The following is a 13,950-nucleotide window of genomic DNA, read 5'->3' on the forward strand; positions in this document are numbered from 1 at the left end:
CAAATTGAGACGACGTACTTTTTTTTTGAAAAGGAATGCTAACTTTAGATCAATTTGATATAGATTTTGAGCTCGCCCAATAGGAAATTGCGAGTTTAACAAAGAGATACAATTTCTTTTTCCACCAAAGCCATCGTCATCCTACTCCTGTCCGCACCACGAATGTCGCTATTTAAAAAGACTAAATAAATAATTTTATGAAAGAAATGAATTAAGTTATAAGTTAAAAATTCATGCATTACAATGGAATAACATATTATGAATGCTCAAAGGGCCATCCTATCTTCTGTCACTGTCTAGATTAGACGATGCAGATATGGTTGAGCTCAAGGTTGACGGAGACGGCAATTGTCAGGTCTACCTACCGGATTCAGTTTTCTGTTTACTTTTTGAGAATAGTATATTTAGTATCATTAGTATAGTCCTGCTCTACAAGTACTTATCTCTTAATGGATCATCCTTTTAAGCAGTTTCGGGCATTGTCTTATCAATTTTACCGAACTCCTGAACACCATAGATTTGTGCGGCAACAGGTGAGCAATCAGGTTAGTATTGTGAATTTAGGCATTCCATCCCCTCTGATAGTAAATCAGGTTAGTATTGCCTTTTTTAGTGTGTTGATATTTGAAAGGGGAACAGGGCAACGTGTTGCACTCTTGCTTTTGTTAGAGCACTATATTTTATTGTTAACCATGCTATGGTCCAAACTCCTTTTTATTCTGCTCATATGATATTGCTCATCTTTTGTTTTCTGTCCGATGCCTCCTGTATTTAGAGTAGAAATATTCTTAATTTAGTGTTTCTTGAACATGGCCAGGGCAATGGATAAAATCTACTCTGGATAGTTGACAGAGGGAGTACATGCTAAGTTGACTTTTTTCCTGCGGATTTGCTTATCGTGAAGATGCTTGCAAGGATGCAGAGGGAGCGGATCATTTGGAGAGATAGGATGCCACTGTTTGGTGTTTTTATGCATTTTGGTTTGCCTGTAACTGTGTTTGCACTAGTTGGGACTAAGTGACTTGGCAAGAAGTGTAGGTGTTTTAATTGAGGCATGAAAAGCCATGACAATATGTATGCTCTTACAGGATGTGCTCTAATGCCGCTGGTTTATTATAAATCTTGGATTAGTAATGATGTGTAATGCTGCTGCTTTATTGCAAATATGTGTTTTTTAGTTGGAATTGTATGCATAGAATGGAATTGGTGGATTTTATTTTTTTAATTCCTAATTAGTTAGTAGTAGCGTGGAAAAACACCAGATTGGCTACTACTGCATCGTTAGTAGTAGCGTGGGTTTGCATCCAGGCTACTACTAACCTTTTAGTAGTAGCGTGGGAAAAAACCTGAGGCGCTACTACTATTTCATTACTAGTAGCGCGGGTTGCACCCGCGCTACTACTAACAATGTTAGTAGTAGCGCGGGTTTCACCCGCGCTACTACTAACTATTAGCTGTAGCGTCTTATTAGTAGCGTCGGTCCCCGCGCTGCTGATACACCTAAAACCCGCGCTGTTGCTAGCCTTTTCCCTAGTAGTGACACACTGACCACTGTCTGCGTGAAAATGAACAATCACATATTGAATGCCACATATAAGAGTTATCTGAACTCAACATCACTGCTCTTTCATGACCGTCTGTCTGAAACTTGAAGGAATTTCACCGTCGCCCTGTGTCACCCTGAGTCAAATTCACAGTTGTCTCACCCTTCTTCCGGATAGTCTCTGACATGTCCCATAGCTACAACACCCTGCCTCCTTCTGTATTTGTCATCCGCACTTTGCCATGTGCACTGAACACCACAGAATATACGACCATGTACTCTCTCAGCCTTTGACAATTTCAGACTTTCCGCCACTTTCTTAGATTCTTCATGGTCAACTCCTGTTCATCAACTAGCACCGAGACCCAGTCACCAACTTGAATCTAGTACTCGTCAACACTGCTTCAGCACCCTTGCACACTTTGTCTGACCACATGTCTGACCACCAGTGCCTTGGTCTGTCGCTGTGTCCCATGCTTACCGCACGCCTCGCCGCTATCACCATGTCGAGCCTCTGCTGTCCTAGTCGAGTCTCCCGGGTAGCTAGCCCACACTACCTCAACCCCCACTGCAGAGAACCATCGATCATCATCGACCGATGTCGAGTATCACGTCTCCATCAGATCACTAGTACCCAGTCCGATCCACGTGTCTCTCGCTATCCCGCTGAAATAGGCTTTGACTCTCCAAATTCTTACGTCATAGCCCCTCCATCAGCTCAGAGTGAAGTCATCTATCAGACTCCTACTCCACCTTTAACATGACTCCATGTAGTTGCGCTATGCTACCCTGCGCCCTGTCGACTTCAAGCTCTCTCATGTGTGCACCATCTTGAATCAACCATGCGCCATAGTATGTCGAAGCCGCACAAGCCCTCAGGCATGCACCACGTGTTTCCACGCCCCAAAAGTCGACCAGTATCAGCATCACGCTCCTATGTCGTCGTCGCTGAAATCACCGTCGTCTTCTGCTTTGACCAACATCCATGTCGGTCCATCAGACCGTCCAGTCCGACCCAGCCGAAATTATCCGACTGCAATCATGCTCCACCCTGCGTTGTGTCCGCCCTGCACATCTCCGTGGCTTGCTTAACGCCCTGTGTATGCAAGATCCTGCCACAACGCACTCCAGACTGCTCCGAGCCTTATACGCACGTCGCCTTCTCTGTCCGCATGCACTTCATCTTGATCAACTTGACTTCCTGCTACCCCTTCAAGTATACCTAATTCTTCAACAGATTATTCCCATATATCTCTGGTGCAACACTTGAATATATAGCTTAACCTGCCAACCCATCGATCACTTTGAATTTGCGGCTCCGCGTCATAATCCTGCTGCCATCATGTACACAATCCATGCCCAAAACAAAGAGCCAAAAGATAGCCTTATAGATATCCAACACACACGTACACTTACCAAAGAGACATGTACGAACTCCATCATCACATGACGCCTGGGTCTATACTCCTGTCCTTTTTCTTTGTTTTCTCTGACACATCCAATTGATACGATGGCCTGCATTATTTGACTTTTTTTTTTCCAACAAATCTCTGTCTGATCCGGCGCAGCATGACTGAACATCACATCGACCTGCGCTCGCTATGCATGCACACGTGACACGGCTGAGCACCCACAAAGGCCTCCACGCCCAGCGCCCTGCCAGCTTTGCCTGCTTTCCCAGCCCACCAGCCGGCCTTGCCAGCTTGGGCCTCGCCTTGGAGCCGACTCTCGCTCAACGTGACAGCCCACGCGCCGCACCGATTGATCCGATCTGGTGGAGTCCATCTGCTGCATGTCATCCCGATCTCGTCGAGAACTTGCGCGATTCCGCCGTCGCCGTACACTAGGTCGCCTGCTGCTCTTTCCGATTGCTGCTGCTCCAAGTACTCACCAACTTCCAAATCGCTCTCAACCACGGCTTCCGTCCGCTGATACTCGTTCACCGCCGCGGCGAACCAAATAACAAAACAAACTCCGTGTCTTCTAGATCAACTTCCACAATCTTTTCGTAACCTTACTCATGATACCACTTGTTAGAATTAATCCGAGGTCACCATCGATCTACCGAGGACCAAGCAATCACATGAGGAACGACACCGAGATTTGTTAACGAGGTTCACCGATATGGCTATATCTCCGGGGCTTGACTATGGGCGCTCCTCCCCATGACACCGCTACAATACCGCATTCCGGCCGCCCGGGCGCCGGCACACGTCGCCGGCTCTCCCTGCGTGCCCGTGCTATTATGTTCGCATTTGTTACATCGTGTGTCTACCCCCGCTATATATGAGAGGTCTAGGATACACGTGTCCAAGTACTCCTATCCTGTCTACACACAGTCCAAAAATAAGTCCAACTATAACCTAACTTGTACAATAATATTCGACACAACTCTAACAAAATTGTTATGCAATCCCGGGTCCGCTATCACCAGCGTTTCCGACCCACATGAGTCAACCAGGCCCAACTGGAGAGCAACACCGACTTATGACAGGCCTTGGGCCCTCTCCCCCCAAAAGACAAGCCTGTTAGGAGGGGACACCCCCGCCCTTATAAGTCGTGTTATGTGTTCCCCTACAACCGATGTGGTACTAAACCCAACATGATGCTCATGGCGGCGCGAGCTCGACCTGAGCGTGCAGCAGCTCCTGATGCACAAGGCGACAGCAGCACCGCCCTGAGGCGCGCGGCGGTGGTAGCACCACCCTGATGTGCACGGGCAAGGCCTAAATACACGGATTTTCAGGCAAGTCCTATGACACAGATTGATCTACTGCCAATTTTTCTCAAATAGATTCATGTAATTAGATCCAACCGGCTACTGATACCAAATGGTAGATTATATTGCCGGGATTATGCAATTGCTAATCGGATCTCATCTAGTACACATGAACACTACTCGATTCGATGCGGAAATTAGTGGACAGTAGTGTGTTTATACCTCCGTTTGGAAAGGCCATCTTGGTGGAGGAAGTGGAGTCTGATGACGAACTGCAGCAGCGTAGTAGATCACTCCGGCACCTCGCCGGAGTAAGGAGAGGCCTTCACGTCAACATCCAGCGCACTCCCGATTGGATTTGGAGTGAATTTCGGAGGGCACTGTTATCCTAAACAATACGATGATCAATTAGGTGCAGGGATGCCCTCCTTTATATATAGCGATGTATATGAGGTGGGACCTAACCATAATCTTAATTAGCCCCCCAATCACAGTCGCAAATTGCTAATTGCCGTTAATTAGTGTTAATCCCATAATTAACTATTGGGCCCACTTTAACTTATGGTAATTAACATATTGACCATTTAATCACTTAATTTTCCAACAAATTTCTCTTTCAAATTAGGATGGTTTGAGAGGAAGGCTTCATGGAGCTCAATACGGCTGAATGGGCCAGAGACATGGGAGGATCTTCTAGTGTGGAGAGATGGCAAAACAAAATTAGACATTTGCGCCAGTTTTTGAGAGGTTGGGCCAAACACCAAAGTGGTATATATAAAGTGGAAAAAGAAAGATTGATACGAATTATTAATGAACTTGATGTGAAATCGGAGTCCATCCTTCTTAATACTTCTGAGAGAGATATTAAGAATGAGACTGAGAAGAAGTTCCAAGCCCTTATGAGAGAGGAGGAGATGAAATGGGCGCTTAGAGCGAAGGTTTTTAAGATCGTCCAAGGGGATGATAATACACAATTCTTCCACATGATTGCTAATGAGAAGCATAAAAAAAAGATAATACAGCTAGAACAAGATGAGGGTACAATTGTAGGACACGAGAACCTAAAATTATACATTTCCGAATATTATAAGAAACTTTTTGGAGCACCCGAATAAAGTTTCGTTTCTCTTGAGGAGAGCATGATCGGGGACATACCACAACTCAACGTAGAAGAGAATGATGTGTTGTCTTCCCCTTTCACTGAGAAAGAGGTGTTCGATGCTATATCGCAAATGAAGCATAATAAAGCTTCCGGGCCAGATGGGTTCCCGGCAGAATTTTATCAAAAATGCTGGCATATCATAAAGAGAGATCTTATGCCTATGTTCCAGGATTTGTTCGAAGGCCACTTAAATTTGTTTCACCTCAACTTTGGAACAATAACTTTGTTGCCAAAGAAGGTGGAAGCTGTTCGTATTGAGCAGTTTAGACCGATATGCCTTCTTAATGTAAGCTTTAAGATATTTACAAAGGTTGATACGAATAGGTTGACTCAGATAGCCCATTCGGTCGTGCAACCAACTCAAACTGCGTTCATGCCAGGACGCCAAATCCTAGAAGGGGTGGTAGTCCTACATGAAACATTGCACGAAATCCATTCGAAGAAACTAGATGGGGTTGTCTTCAAAGTGGATTTTGAAAAAGCATATGATAAGGTCAAATGGCCCTTCCTTCAGCAAGCCTTACGTATGAAGAGGTTCAAGCTTTGACCGATAGCTACATAAACACATATTACACCTTGCCCTTTTTGATTGAGAATTGTATCTGTGGCTACTGCTGTTTTGCCAGTCTGTCTGTCCCCAATAATGAACTCTCACTGACCGCACCCTATAGGGATCATCGAATCGATAGCAATAAGCCATGTTTGAAGAGGTTCGTATACAAAGCCTAAAGATCGCAGGTGGATTCATTTATACAGAAAGGCAATGTCGGGATAAAGGTCAATGATGACACAGTTCATTATTTCCAGACATGTAAGGGGCTAAGACAGGGAGACTCTATGTCTCCCGTGCTGTTCAACATTGTAGCGGATATGTTGGCGGTACTTATCAATCAGGCCAAAGAGAGTGGCCAAGTAGGAGGTCTCGTTCCCCATCTCGTAGAGGGGGGGCGTCTCGTCCTACAATACGCAGATGATACTGTTATTTTCATGATACATGATCTTGCAAAAGCTAGGAATATGAAGCTTATTTCATGCCTTTTTGAGCAACTGCCCGGGCTCAAAATCAACTTCAATAAAAGTGAATTGTTCTGCTTTGGGAGAGCTAAAGAAGAACAAGACAACTACAGAAACTTGTTCGGTTGTGAAATGGGATCATTACCTTTTAGTTATCTCAGGATCCCAATCTATTATAGATGGTTAATGAACAAAGAATGGAAATGTATTGTAGATAGATTTGAAAAAAGACTAAGCTGCTGGAAGGGCAAGCTAATGTCTTACGGAGGACGGCTGGTGTTGATTAACTCAGTTTTGACGAGTTTGGCGATGTTTCTCCTATCTTTCTTTGAAGTACCAGTAGGGGTACGGAAAAGATTAGACTTTTATAGATCCCGATTCTTCTGGCAAAGCGATGAGACCAAGAAGAAATATAGACTGGTTAGGTGGGATATTATGTGTAGACCAATAGATCAGGGTGGGCTAGGGATCGAGAATTTAGAAGTAAAGAATAGATGTTTGCTTAGCAAATGGCTATACAGACTATCTACAGAGACCGAAGGCATGTGGGTACAAATCTTGCAGAATAAATACCTACATACTAAGACTTTGGCCCAGGTGAATGCAAGGCCAACAGACTCACCGTTTTGGAAAGGATTAATGAAGACAAAAGTAACTTTTTTTCAGCGGGTGAAATTCCTAATTGGTAGTGGTACCTCTATAAGATTCTGGGAGGACACATGGCTAGGGGAGACGCCTCTGGCTTTACAATATCCTTCCCTATATAATATTGTGCAACGTAAGGAGGATTATATCGCCATAGTATTAAACTCAATACCACTTGACATCTAATTTAGGAGATCTCTTGTGGGGGAACATTGGAACGCTTGGCTACATCCGGTACGTAGGTTGATGTAAGTTCAACTTTCAGACCAGGCAGATAAAATTCGTTGGAAGTTAACCACAAATGGATTATTCTCTGTGAAATCCATGTATTTAGACTTAATAGATTCTGGGCCATTGTCCAGGTCTTTACACATATGGAAGATTAAAGTACCATTCCGTATCAAGATCTTTATGTGGTTCGTCCACAAAGGGGTCATCGTGACCAAAGATAATCTGACAAAAAGGAATCGGTTGGTAATTCCAGGTGCTGTTTTGTGATCAAAATGAAACGATTAAACACCTCTTTCTCGAGTTTCCACTTGCAAAATTATTATGGAGATATATTCATATAGCTTTCAATATTCATCCTCCAATGAGCATAGACACGTTATTTGGGACGTGGCTTAATGGAGTAGACATACACATAGCTAAACATATTCGGATAGGGATATGTGCATTACTATGGGCTATATGGAACACTAGAAATGATATGATTTTTAATGGTGCAAAATTCACTAATTTTTTGCAAGTTATCTACAGAACTACAGCCTAGATCCATATCTGGTTGTTACTCACTCATGCGGACTACAGGGGGCATATGGTTACTAGGTGCAACTGCTGGGAGACGGTAGCACGGGCTATCTTCAGCTGATTTGGATGGCAAGCTAATAATAGGCTAGGTGTGTAGGCATCGTAGTCTGTTCTTTCTCGCTGGTTGTGGCGCTTCATTGCCGGATGTGGCGCTTTACATTTTTATTTTCTCCTTTTTATTTGCTTGGATTTTGAGCTTCCTCGAATGCTAAGACTTTGCTACGATTTTAATAATATGGCTGCATGCATTGACTGATGCAGAGGCCGGAGGTAATCCTCCTTTTCAAAAAAATGTTTAGTAGAACAATAGTTCTGCTTCAAAATACAAATTTACAAACAGATAAGAATTTGCATCAAACCAATACCACTTTTCTCTAACATGTCCCCCGCCCAAGCCTGCGCCTTCCTCGACGGCATCGGCCTCTCCGGCGTCGACATCGCTGTCCTCGTCGCCAAGGACCCGTTGTTCCTCTGTGTCAAAGTGGAGAAAACCTTGCCCCCCGTCGTCGAGGGGCTCACTAACCTCAGCCTCTCGCGTTCTGAGATCGCACGCCTCGTCTTGCTCTCCTGCGGCAGAGGCAGATTCCGCTGTAGATCCATAGTCTCCAGACCGCACTACCACCTTCCTGTCTTTGGGTCATCTGAGAACCTCCTTCGGGCCCTCAAGGGAAATTGCTATCTTCTCCCGTCTGACCTCAACGGTGTGGTCAAGCCCAAGGTCATGTTTCTGCGGGGCTGCGGGATAGGTGCTTGTGATATTGCCAACTTATGCAACATTCAACCAGGTCTACTCACCACCAATCTAGAGCGCTTCCAAGGACCGGTGGCATGTGCCGAGAAGATAGGTGTGCCCCGTGGTTCTGGGATGTTCAGGCATGCGTTGAGTGCTGTCGCATTCCGCGGCGGGGAGAAGATCGCAGCCAGAGTGGAGCACTTGAAGAGCACGTTCACGTGGTCGGATGCTGAGCTGAGAATTGTTGTTTCTAGGGGGCCATTGATGCTGACGAGGTCCAAAGAATCACATCAGCGTAGGTCTGAGTTCCTCGTCTCTGGGGTGGGCTTGGAACCATCTTACATTGCTCATCGACCCGTAATGCTCGGTCTCAGTTTAGAGGGCCAACTCAAGCCTTGGTACTATGCTGTAAAGTTTCTCAAGGAAAATGGATTGCTCAAGCGCGACCGAGACTTCTTTAGCACAGTAGTGGTCAGCGAGAAGGTATTCATGGAAAGGTTCATATGCCCTCACAAGAAAACTGCACCGCATCTCGCTAAAGACTATGCAACCGCTTGCAGAGGGGAAGTGCTGCCAGATTCAGTTTTACATGAACCAAGACCGTTATGAAAATGGGTATGTTCATTATGTCATTCAGAAGAGAAGAAAAAATCGCACTGCTATGAGCTTGTTCTTCCTCATGTCATATTGACATCTTGACACACATATTGGAACTAAGAGAGTGAGATCAGGGCATCCTGCAAATTCTTTGAAGTATTGATGAGTAGTATTTATGCACACTCTGTATCTTTGTGTTCTGAAATGGCCAATACAGTTTTCAATGCAATCCTCCATCTACCTTTCATGACAGAATGTTCTCGTTTTGGCCATGAAGATTGTATGAAATCTCAAACTTCCCTGGGAGCAGTATTTCTATTTCTCACTAGTAGTGTGTATCAGTTTTTGTTTATTTGTCTCTTATAGATTTGGATGGCCATCTGGGTGATACTTTTTTTAGGGGAATCTGATCTCGAAACTGAATAGTTGAGCAGTAGGCTAGTACTCCCCTGTCCCATAATATAAGAACGTTTTTCAAGCTATTAGCTTGAAAAACGTTCTTATATTATGGAACGGAGGGAGTAGCAGTTTTGTTGAAAGCCTATTTGTATATCACTATTTTTTTGCGGGGCCTGTTTGTATATCACTATGTAACCAAAAATTTCTAATGCCCTGGAAATTGTACTCTAGAAGCATGGTAACCTTAAAAAGGGTTATGGCATTACCATGTAAATTTCTGCTATATCTTTTAGCTGATTTTATCATTCCATAATCGCACTATCTATATTGATCATGAGGGCATATTTATCCCTTAGCACATTTGTTTATGGTAGTATAGTGGGTCTTATGTACCGTCATTTTTGCAAATTTCTATCCGGGAAGTCAGAATCACTACTGGAATCAGATGATTTGCTATCAGCCACTTCTTTGCCGTGTGCTAGCAAATGACAAAGGAGGTCTTTGCCGTCAGTTTCCAAAAAACAGACGACAAAGAAGTGGTTGATGGCAAAGATCATATTTGCCCTCAGCCACTTCTTTGCCGTCTGTTAGCGGACGACAAAGAGGGAGGTTGGCCCCACTAACGAGCTGACCTAACGGCCCCCCTCTTTGCCGTCAGACGACAAAGAGCAAAAAGGCAGATGACAAAGGCGGGGCGGACGACAAACATTTAACCTAACTAACAGTCACGCCCCACCCCGCCCCCCTCTCTCTGTATTGGGCAGTAACAGTGCACGCCTGCAGGGTACTCGAAAGAATGCAGGCCGCTTGGGAGAGTGGAAATACGAGAAAAAGGGGAGGCTAGTGAGCTGGGCTTGCTTCTAGGAGAAGGGAAGGAGGATACGCACGACTCCGAGGCCAAGAGCATAGGAGCAAGCTTGTGTGGGCATGGGATGAGAGGTAAGCCTGATGGCCACTAGTCTACGCGACAGAGGATGTACGTTGCCACCGCCATATGACGAACGATAGTGCATGCGGGCTATGCGGAGCTACAGATTCATGGCGCCACTCTTTACTTGAATGCACCCCCTCTCGATGCACGTGGGCATTGGTTGATGAGGGTATGGCGATGAACCTACTGGCAACCTCTAAACCTTCGGCCAAAAATTGGTTGTTCACTCAACTGGAATCACTGCCGCATGAGATGTTTGTTAAACTCGCAGTAACCTTATGGGCGATTTGGACATCACGTAGGAAGGCTATCCATGAAGGGGGTTTTCAGAGCCCACATGCTACCTTCTCCTTCATTAACAGATTCCTGGAAGAGCTAGCTTTGATAGGGGAGAGCCGGGGTGACCAACACGCAACTGCTCAGATACCGGCAGCAGGAAGTGCATCGAGGCGACCCAGAGCCCCACCTCCCCAATATGCAAAGATCAACATTGATGCTGGAATCAGGAGGGGTAGAAGAGGAACGGTGGTTGCGGTTTGCCGAGACAATGAGGGTAATTACTTGGGCAGTTCGTTCATTGTGATATCTAGAGTGGACGATCCAGCGACAATGGAGATGATTGCATGTCGTGAGGCACTTTGTCTAGCTAAAGATCTTCAAGTTATCAATTTGTAGTAGCTTCCAACTCCAAAGCAAGTGATCCAGGATATCAACCGGGGTACTCTGTGCAGCTATACAACAATCACAAGCGAGATCAAGGCTAGAGCTCTATCCTTTTCATGTAAATTTACCTTTAAAGGTCGTACCAACAACTACGAGGCACATAGATTAGCTAGATTCTCTCTTAATCTTGCTTCGGGTCGTCATGTGTGGCTGGGCCAGCCCCATGACACAACTTGTATCCCACTTTCTGTGGTCTTTGATGAATAAAATTTGGCCAAACCCTAAAAAAAACCAAGCTTCTTTTATGATGTCAAGCTAGCTTTCAATCATTGTTTTGTTTATTAATATAAAGGTCGCTGAATTTCATGAAAAGAAGAAAAAAAAACCAGCGTAGTGGGCTGGCCAAGCAAAGGAGAAGGAGCGTTGGTATCTTGGCCACTCTGGGCCCATCTTGACACGAGAAAGGAGGAAAGGAGCCTGACGCCGACGGTGAGAGAGGAGAGGATGGAGCGGCGGCGCAAGCCTCTTCCGCGCCGGCCGGCCTACTGCGCTCCTTTTTCGTCAGGTTGTCCACCAGCCAAGAAGAGGAAGAGATTGGGCACCACCAGCCAAGAACCTTGGGCCGGGGCGGCAGGAGGGGACGAGGGAGGAGTCGACCGGATCAGCGCCCTCCCCGACGAACTCCTCGGTGAGATCATCTCCCTCCTCCCCACCAAGGACGGCGCCTGCACCCAGATCCTCGCGTCCCGGTGGCGCCACCTCTGGCTCTCCGCGCCTCTCAACCTCGACTGCCGTGACCTCGCCACCGCCGTCGATCTCGCGGTCGTCAAATACCATAGGGTCTACAACAACGCCCTCTCTGCTGTAGCGCACATTTTTAGCCTCCACCAAGGCTCCGGGCGCCGCTTCCGTGTCAAGGGGTACCGCCTACCCCTCGCCGTCGCCGCCACCGCCGCCGCCCTGGATTGCTGGCTCGTGGCCCCCGCCCTCGACGGCCTGCAGGTGCTCGAGTGCTGGGTCTATTACAAGAACTGTAGACCGCTTGGGCCGCTGCCGGCGTCCGCCTACCGCTTCTCGCCCACCCTCCGCGTCGCCACCTTTGGTGGCTGCCACCTCCCCGACGACCACATCGCCCAAGGGCTTCACTTCCCCAACCTCAAGCACTTGTCACTGGAATACGTCTCCACCTCGGAGCACTCTCTGCACAGCCTCATCGCCGGTTGCCCCGCTCTGGAATGCTTGATGATTTACACCAGCTTCGGCTTCCGTCGCCTTCGGATCAATTCCGTCACTCTTACGTTCATATGTGTGCAAGATCAAGTTGAGAACTGCAAGGGATTCACTCCGCTCCAGTTTGAGAAACTCATCATTGAGAATGCCCCTCGTCTTGAAAAGTTGATCCCTCTCTACTTATACCGGGGTCTGCAGGTGTCGGTAATCTCGGCGCCTAAACTTCACACCTTGGGCTTCCTTACTGATTGGTGGGGCCATTGTACCAAACTAGTGTTTGGCTCCACAGTTATTAAGGTGATTAACCGCCAAACTTCTCTTTATACTTCTTGCCTTATATATATATGGGATGTCTAACTAGTTAACCCGTGTTTGTCATCTGCACTTGTATATAGCCTGATTTTGTCTCCCATGCTCCATTTAGGGATTGCGCGCTGATAGCCTGACAACGGCGGTGCGCACTGTCAAGATTTTAGCTGTCAATGTCGATATTCTTAGTTTGGATAATGTTCTTGACATGATGAGATTCTTTCCATGCTTGGAGAAGCTGCACGTGAAGGTGGCTGTTTCTTCCTGAATAATTCCTAGCGTCGTTCAGCTGAGCTTTTATATACTCACTGTTCTAAAGCGGTGAAAGTTTTTATGTCTTTCTTTGCACTTGCAGACATGGAGTTCGGGTGAGAAAAATTTGTGGCACCGTAAACACCAGGATCTTCTCACATGTCTAGACATCCGGCTCAGGACAGTAGTGTTGGAAACGTATCTGGGCAGCTGGTCGCAGGTTAACTTTGCCAAATTCTTTCTGCTGAATGCCAGAGTGCTGGAGTCAATGACGTTTCATGTTGAGGCCAGCTTGTACGACGAGGAGTTCTTGGCAGAACAGCGTGGGAAGCTTCAGCTAGGGAACAAGGCTTCAAGAGATGCTCAGTTTCATTTTACAACTGCTACTTCTCTCGAAGCTGTTTGGGAGAGCAAGCATCTCAGTGATCTTAACTTGAATGACCCCTTCCTGTGTAGATGTTGAAATGGGTTTGGTCAGTCAGGAATTATCTTTACCTATCTCATTTGTGTTCTGTTCAGACTTGCTTAGTACCCTTCTTTGTAGTATGTGTATATGTACAATCTGTGTCATTTGTTTTGTCGTACGCTTGATGGTATATGCACAATCTCACTAAAAAGTTTTGGATTCTTCAACTTTTTTGCTACAGTATGAGACTCCGGCTTGTCAAGATTCACGTTTTAATCTTCCATGGGAACATCTGCTAAATGACTTTGCATGCAGTGTCATTATTCAGTGGAAATTGAAGGTGGGTATTAATTCTGGAATATCCCATGAATACCATTGAGGAGAAGGAAAAGGAAGCAACTTAACTCTGTGATCTAAAATCAGTTTTGTATTGTCTGGATCATACATCACATCAGTGAACTGGTTACTTCTGTTTATCTAGCTTCTGGAGGATTTACGAGTTCAGCATATCTTTGCTATTGCTTGGCCTTGTAAAAT

General features: G+C 45.8%; 1 protein-coding gene and 1 long non-coding RNA gene across 2 annotated transcripts in view; both read left to right on the top strand.

Moving 5' to 3' along the window:
* Window positions 1-1,177, top strand: part of LOC119305110 — a 2,908-nt gene extending 1,731 nt beyond the window's left edge. Inside the window, exon 2 of the long non-coding RNA XR_005148551.1 lies at window positions 818-1,177. This is a non-coding gene — a long non-coding RNA (uncharacterized LOC119305110). The remainder of the gene's footprint in view (window positions 1-817) is intronic.
* A 10,543-nt stretch (window positions 1,178-11,720) lies between these two features.
* Window positions 11,721-13,484, top strand: LOC119308996 (F-box/FBD/LRR-repeat protein At5g53840-like). Its single transcript, XM_037585128.1, has 3 exons — window positions 11,721-12,650; window positions 12,871-13,005; window positions 13,111-13,484. Exons 1-3 carry the CDS (start codon window positions 11,721-11,723, stop codon window positions 13,468-13,470), a joined length of 1,425 nt encoding a protein of 474 aa, XP_037441025.1. The 3' UTR covers window positions 13,471-13,484.
* Window positions 13,485-13,950: the final 466 nt, after the last annotated feature.

The sequence above is a fragment of the Triticum dicoccoides genome, chromosome 5B (assembly GCF_002162155.2).
Source record: "Triticum dicoccoides isolate Atlit2015 ecotype Zavitan chromosome 5B, WEW_v2.0, whole genome shotgun sequence".
Lineage (NCBI taxonomy): Eukaryota > Viridiplantae > Streptophyta > Magnoliopsida > Poales > Poaceae > Triticum > Triticum dicoccoides.

Coding starts and splice junctions, on each gene's coding strand:
- LOC119308996 (XM_037585128.1), top strand. CDS start 11,721: ATGGAGCGGCGGCGCAAGCCTCTTCCGCGCCGGCCGGCCTACTGCGCT. Junction 12,651..12,870: donor ACCGGGGTCTGCAGGTGTCG/GTAATCTCGGCG, acceptor TGCTCCATTTAG/GGATTGCGCGCTGATAGCCT. Junction 13,006..13,110: donor TGGAGAAGCTGCACGTGAAG/GTGGCTGTTTCT, acceptor TTGCACTTGCAG/ACATGGAGTTCGGGTGAGAA.